We start from the raw sequence: 7,490 nt of genomic DNA, 5'->3' as shown, positions 1-7,490 counted from the left end.
TGACTCCTGGTTAACATGTATTAAAAGGGGTCGTGTTTAGTCACTATAGTGTGTTATTTTTTGACAATATTCACTCATCGTGACAGTAAAATAGGGCATTCTAAGTCAATCTACTGCAGTAGCCTATTTCCTCTCTCAATCAGTAGAAAATGTGGTTTACACCCGGTCATGCATGGAAAAAATAAATACCGTCATATACCGTGAAACCGGTATAATTTTGAAAAATACCCTGATATAAATTTTTGGTCATACCGCCCACCACTAGATTTAATATAAAAAATGTAAACATAGTATTTCTTGCACTACCATGGAAGTCAATGGGGACCAACAACTACTTGGTTCTTCAACATTCTTGAAAATATCTTTTGTGTTCAACTGGTTTGGAACGACATGCAGGTGAGTTTTGAATTGTAATTTTTTGGTGAACTATTCCTGGCATTTAATAATCAAGTATTAAAATATTATCTGGACAAAATTTACACTAATTACAGCATTTTTTTTAAAATAGAGAATATTAGTTTTTTGTTCCTGCTATTAGAATTTCAATAAAATTTTTTTTAGCAATTTTCACAATAAATTCCAAATAGCCATCCAGCCAGCAAGTGTAACACTGCAATGAGAGATTTAATATAGGAAGAGTTACTTCTGAGAAACATTCTAGCACTATTTGTAAGCAGATGCCATTAAAGGAATAGTTCACCAGAAATTAAAATGTTGTCATCATTTACTCTCCCTGATGACGTTCCAAACCTGTAAGAGTTTCTTTCTTATGTTGAACATGAAAGAAGATATTTTGAAGAATGCTGGTAATCAAACAGTTGATGGTCCCCATTGACTTCCATAGTATTTCTTTCCCTACTATGGAAGTCAATGGGGATCAACAACTGTTAGGTTCTTCAAAATTTCTCAACATTTTTGGGTGAACTGTTCCTTTAAGTTTTGACGTTATTTAAATCAACAAAACTGATGCATTGTATACATTCAAATACTTCTTGGTCATTGTATATTGGCCTATCTGACCATTTTTAAGGAAGAAACATGTCACCTTCAGATGCTGCAGGTTGGCCTGTAGTAGACGTATGTGTGTCATGATCTGTCTGTTGAGGTTTGGTCCTCCGCTGCTCTGAGAGGAGGAAGAGAGGAGCTTCTTCAAGTCAATACCTGAGTCTCCCGCGGCCACCGGCTCCCCGCTGCTGCCCTGCACATCATCATCTGTGCTGCTCTCGCCCAAGCCTCCATACACCTCCAGCACCATGTAACTGCCTGCAGAGACTGACAGAAAACCAGAGGAGTGGTTACTGGATGCAGCCAGGTTGAGATTAAAGTGTAAATGTAGTGTAAAATGTAGGCCAAATCTGAATATGCATACTACCCTACTATAAAGTAGGTGAAAGCAGGCTGTATCATCCAGAATATATATATTTTTAAATCATCTGAAACATGTGACATTCCAAAGTGAATTATATAATGTAATTAATGTGCACAAAAGCACACATTTGTGGTGGTGAGTGAGCACTACGTTATTTGTAAAGCGCATCTCCCACATGCTGGCAGTTTCACATCACACAATTATTTTTCTATAACATTTATAAATAATGGTTGTCCCAGGCAACCAATGTCCTACACAACTGTGCTAGTTTCAGGTTTCTCCTTTTACTCTGGCCTTTCTTTTCAGATTCAAATCAAATCAACATTTCATGTGTATTTGCTTATTAATTTGTAACAGTCTTATATTGAGTGGGACAATGTGCGGTCAAGCTGGTCATTATCAAGTCCCTTGCATTTCCTGATGACTTCCAAACAAAAAAAGGACAACACACCACAATCCTCAGACGTCTCAAAGAAGCCTGTGTCTCCGGAGGGCAGTTCCTGTGCGTTCTCAGCCCTCTCTGAGCCATTCTCAACAGCGGACCTGATCGCAGTGCTGTCCTCAGCCCCCTGCTGAGAGCCTGTCCTCGCCACATCTTCCTGTTGCTCTCGCCTCTTGATGTCTCTGTCTGTGTCCTCCTGACTGGACATGTGGTTGATCAGGAGCTGCCTTAGTGTTGCCACTGAAAAACAGAAATGAGTCGAGAAATTGACAGACTTGCAGGGTTAGAGTGAATCCAATGTGGTTTTATTGTTGGATTTTAGTAGGTCTACACAAATAAATTTTTCAGTGAGAGGGACAGCTCATAGCAGCACTGTAGTCGTGTCTTCTACTCACGTGTTCTGAGAGCTTCATCAGCTCTGAGTGGCTGGAGCTCGAAGGCCTCGGCCTCGTCCTTGTCTATGGCGATGCCCAGCCTCGAGCGCTGCTTCAGGAATGTAAGTCGATCGGTCATATCGGCCACCACGAACGCCTCATCATCTTCAGCCTGATCCTGTAGTGAGTTTTCCTCTTCTTCTTCTTCATCCTCCTCATCAGATTTGGTCTCAAATGGGTTGGTGCTACATGGTGGGGTTGGCATGACCTCGGTTCCATCTTTTTCTACAGAAAATATACGGCAAAACTGAGGCGTACAATTTTTTGAAAGATATTTCTGAGGATGGATACTGGATGTGTTGCTATTGCTATGCTATAACTACTCTATTTGAATTAACTACCTTATTGCCAGACTGTTATTAAGGTATCAATTTTATAGTCACTCTCACAAACATCTTTAAAAATAAATGAAAGAAACAGTTTACCTGGAGACTGAATGCTCACTAAAGAAATGGGCTCAGAGTCTTTGTTTAGTTTCTGAACACCAGAGTTTATTAACTCGACCGCTTCACGTTCCCCGCTGCAAAACATGTCATATGTTTTACATCACCTTACTGCTTATAAAACACTAATCATATTATAAATGATGTAGAAAACTTAAACTCACTCAGTCTGAGGTAATGGAATGATGTTGTGTAGTTTGGTCTTCATACAATCGGCTCTTTGTGTGATCAGGCACTGCCACCTAGTGATTGAAAAATCAAAACAGATAGTAAACAGCATTTTACTAACTAAAACTATATATATACTAGTTAATTTCCTAAAACTGCTGAAAATCATTAGGTCTTCTTTAGGAAATGCTAACATGATAATGAAATGATGATTGCAAATATGTTGAATATATATATATATATATATATATATATATATATGTTGAAAAATTGAACCCTCAATTTAATTATATAACTATAATTATAATATGCAATATGCAAAAAAAGAAAAAAACAAAAATTATAACTGAATAAATACAAATAAAATTCAAAATATTAATAAATACTATAATATTTTTTAAACAAAAAATAACACTATTATATAAATAACAAATAACTAAAATGATAATGGTAAACAAAAAAGTCATCCATTGTTAATTAATTTTTAGAGGCTAAACATAGTGAGGAAAATTTTGAGCTTTTAATAGCAGATACTTAAGAACACTCTAAAAGGGCATATAAAATGGAACTATGGGTAAAAAAAAATGCAGCACTCACGTCTTTTGCTCAGATACGGTTTGAGCCATTAGTTCATAGATCTGGGCTCCATTATCAGACATAGAGAGCACAAAGAATGACCTGTTGTCTGTAATACATTCAGACAATTATGTTAGTTCAACTTACTTTTGAATATGCTTTATCAAGAAGACATTAAACACCTGTTCTACACATTTTGACAAACGTATGATGTAATACATTTCACCCACTTTTCTTGTCTGTTTTTAAAAGCAACACTTACCGGTGGCGACCGAGCGCACCATCACAGTGCTGAGTTTGATGATGGGGCTGAAGATGTGTTTGGTCTCAGCAGTGCCCGCCAGATTCTTACTGTGGCATTTTAAGATCAGCTTCTCATCTTGCCTTTGAAGTAGCACCAATATATCCTCCAGCAGCAATGTGTACAGCTCTGAATACACACACACACACACACATCATACGAAAACATTTCACAATAACATTAAAGATGCCATATTATACACTTTTGCCGCATTTAATTTGTGCCCTGATGTTTTCCATGATGTCAGCCCTAGAAGACATTTCTAATTTGAGTCTGGTCTACAGTGAATTCTGTGACAAGCCACACCCACCAATAGTTTTATCTTTGTTGACCTTCCAGGACAGTGGTCCCTCATGCACCATCTTCCTCTTAGTCAAGTCCAGGTTCTAGATGGAGAGTAAAATCAATTTTGTTTATAATGAGTTGCCAGGTTTTCACAACAAAACCCGACCAATTGCTACTCAAACCTAGCCTAATCGCGTTTCGATGAGGGTCCCCTGCGTTCTGGGGGGTAAAATGCATGTTTTATGACAGGGTTTTTTGTTCATCCTCGGAATACAAGTGAAGATATTGTAAATTAAATCGGGTTTCTGTCCCTTCATTGACAGCCTAAGAAACTTTCACTTCGAAGGCCCAGAAAGGTAGTAAAAACATCACGGAAGTAGTCCATGTTACTCCAGTGGTTCAACTGTAATTTTCTGAAGCGACGAGAATGCTTTTTGTGCACTAAAAAAAAGACTATATGCAACATTTTTATAATTCAATTTAGAAGTGGCAGAAATTCTGCGTTTGTACAGCAGTATGAAGACGAAAACTGAAATAACTCTTGAGTGAAACATTTCTCATAGCAAATATCCTGTGCAGTGAAGCCTGTGACTGCCACTGCTTTGCTTCAACCATGAAACATTATGCAAATTTATATACTTATTCGATGTTATGTGTGTGCTTGTGTATAAGGAAGCAGAATACAACTCTCTATCGCATACAAACGCCCACGTGCATATGCAGAAAAAACTAAGCTCAGATTTGATTCTGAAATTTTCAGAATCGCTGAAGACAGAATCTAGTCAGAGAATTGATTCCCCCCACCCCTATTTAAGGTTTATGTGTATTAACGTTACACTGAACAACAAGCCTAATATTATTTTTTGCGATCAATTGTGACAAGTGTAATTTGAGTGTTGAAAAAAAAGAAGAAATTGCTGTACCTGTGTATTTGGCGATGTTCTCCAGCAGGAGGGGATACTTTGTGAGTCTTTGTGTCTCCACAGGAATAATGTCCTTTAACTGTAGCCTGCGACAATGTCGGTTACTCTCTGCCTCCTGCAATACAAACACATTAATTACATTTACTTACATTTATAGTATATTAAATTTATAATAGCAATTACATTTACTATATTTCCCATCTGGAATGGCCAGATAAAACACACACACGACTAAAAGCAAGTAGAGTTACTTACAATTGTTATGAAAGCAACCACTGCTCTATTAGGCCACTGACCTGTATGAAGGAGTTGAAGCGCTGGTCTTTCTTCTGTTTGCTCTTGATGAGTTCCAGGGCGAAAGGCTGATTACTGCAGTACGTGCCCGCAGCTCTCTTGATCTTCGCCTCTTCTTCTCCACTGAACTGTGGGTAAAGACACAATTTAGGTGTAAAACATCCCTGCTAGAAAATCTAATAATAACTGAATTTAGATGGTTCCTAGCTGGCTAAAACTAGTCATTTATGGTCATTAGTTGGTCCAAGCTGGCTTAGTTGGAAGATCACATCAATTTGATACAGCAACAAATCAGCTACCATGTTCGTGAGCTTGTCTACCTTAGACTAGTACAACCTGGATTTTCAAGCAGGAAATTTTCTTTAATGCACATTTGCAGTTTCCTACCCAGGAAAGCAAATCATCTCCTATTGAGTCAATGAGCGCCGTCTCATTTTTCTTCCGAACCGCAGTCATTTGTTCTGTTAAAGACACTGAGGTGAAACGAGAAGGAAGAGAGTATTTAGAAGGAATCTTTACTTTAGATGTGTTCAAGAAATTGGCGGGTTTGTAAAGTTACGAGACTTACTGTGAAGCTGAACGATCTCCTCAAGGTTGCTGAAGATGTTTTTGATGTCTGCAGGAGGGAGGATGGCCTCTCGGATCAGCGGCTGGTAAAATAAATTCTCCAGAACCTTCATCATTCGAACGTGTGCTCTCTCTGTGTAGAACAACTCTGTGAAAACAATGACAGGAAGGAGAGTGGTGGTTACACAGGATGGTTTGCAATTGTTCACTGCTTCTCAAGTTTGTGCTGGGACTAACCAGAATATTTGTTTTCCTGGAGTAAAATAAGGGAATACATTTTCAGTTGAAAAAAAAATTATGCAATTTTATTATAAAATTAAATATATATGTAAGGTTAAAAATATATGCAAAAATATAAGATATGCAAAAATATATATGTAAGGTTACTTGTGTTACTTATTCAATTTTAATTAATAATGGTAAAAACATTGATGTCCAGTAACAAACAGTGTTTCAATCAAAATCAAAAATAAATTGTACTACTAGCATAAAAACCAATGGCGAGAGATCTATGTAGCCTAAGAGATCCATATGTCTTGAATTGTGTAACAAATTATCTGATATTTAATGAAGAACAAAAGACAATTTTGTGTTCATTGTTCATCTATATTATGCAACTTGATTTAAGTTTCTGAGAAATTAAAATTAGAAAAGAAATTGTGATCACTTTAGAGAGACACTTCCCAAACCACTGTTCATCCGGTGAACCACACTTGTCACTTACCGTTGATGACTTCCTGTCTCTTGATTTCCTGAGGGGTAAGTGTGGACAGGACGTCTCTGCTCACCAGCGTCTGCCAGTTAGGAGGCTCTAGCTCTACCTCAGCACACTGATCATCTTCACTCTGCACCTCTCCAGAGCCCAGCGGCTCCATCCTGCTGTACAAACACGGCAAACGCAATGAGAACATCAAATCGCATGGCTAATCATTTAAATTCATAAAACGTTAACAAATGATTCATGTATTACATTTTGAACAATAATAGAGCCCAACAATATCTGTAATATTTACTGTTCTATGATTTAATGCTAATTTATAGTAAAAAAAAAAACTGGTAATCTACCAACTTTAACAGTTTAATCAATCTTAAAATGCAATCAACTAGTAGCATTTTAAAAAATTAAAATATATTAATTAAAATATTCCATAAAAACGTGTTTTAATGAATGTTATTATTATTATTATTATGTTGAGGTAGATTTTACTACACAAATAGTAATATATTTGTCATAATTACATCAAGTTTTTTTTTTATTAAAGGGGTCATATGATGCGATTTCAAGTTTTCCTTTCTCTTTGGAGTGTTACAAGCTCTTGGTGCATAAAGAAGATCTGTAAAGTTGCAAAGACTAAAGTCTCAAATCCAAAGAGATATTCTTTATAAAAGTTAAGAGTCAACCACGTCTACCTAAGTTTGAGAGAGGCGGGGCATAGAGGACCTACAATAATGTACAGTATTTGAAAAATAATGTGTTTTTTGAACATTAAAGCATGTCAACATATTCTGTTACACCAAATACACAAAATAATGATCTTTAAAATAGCATCATATGACCCCTTTAACAAATGACATGGTGAAATGCTTAAGAAATTAACTCTTAAGAGCAGCTCTGGAGATGAAGTTTATGTAGAGTGTGCTTATAGTGTCCTTATATGGTTATACAGATAAAAAAATTGTAAATTATA

At 36.7% G+C, this 7,490-nt stretch overlaps 1 protein-coding gene across 1 annotated transcript in view; it reads right to left on the bottom strand.

The window, feature by feature from the left end:
• LOC107712928 (rho guanine nucleotide exchange factor 12-like) overlaps positions 1–7,490 on the bottom strand; it is an 81,662-nt gene that overhangs the window by 2,222 nt on the left and 71,950 nt on the right. Inside the window, exons 23-35 of the mRNA XM_016518329.1 lie at positions 6,527–6,681; positions 5,804–5,950; positions 5,623–5,708; positions 5,238–5,363; positions 4,937–5,056; positions 4,044–4,119; positions 3,695–3,862; positions 3,454–3,541; positions 2,853–2,930; positions 2,671–2,765; positions 2,207–2,470; positions 1,821–2,051; positions 1,046–1,272 (exon numbers count right to left, since the gene is read on the bottom strand). Coding sequence (XP_016373815.1) covers positions 1,046–1,272; positions 1,821–2,051; positions 2,207–2,470; positions 2,671–2,765; positions 2,853–2,930; positions 3,454–3,541; positions 3,695–3,862; positions 4,044–4,119; positions 4,937–5,056; positions 5,238–5,363; positions 5,623–5,708; positions 5,804–5,950; positions 6,527–6,681 — 1,861 coding nt within the window. The remainder of the gene's footprint in view (positions 1–1,045; positions 1,273–1,820; positions 2,052–2,206; positions 2,471–2,670; positions 2,766–2,852; positions 2,931–3,453; positions 3,542–3,694; positions 3,863–4,043; positions 4,120–4,936; positions 5,057–5,237; positions 5,364–5,622; positions 5,709–5,803; positions 5,951–6,526; positions 6,682–7,490) is intronic.

Source organism: Sinocyclocheilus rhinocerous, unplaced genomic scaffold (genome assembly GCF_001515625.1).
Source record: "Sinocyclocheilus rhinocerous isolate Xijiao unplaced genomic scaffold, SAMN03320098_v1.1 scaffold4011, whole genome shotgun sequence".
NCBI classification, from domain to species: domain Eukaryota; kingdom Metazoa; phylum Chordata; class Actinopteri; order Cypriniformes; family Cyprinidae; genus Sinocyclocheilus; species Sinocyclocheilus rhinocerous.
The sequence above is the reverse complement of the archived record's forward strand: the minus strand, read 5'-3'. Positions and strand labels throughout refer to the sequence as shown.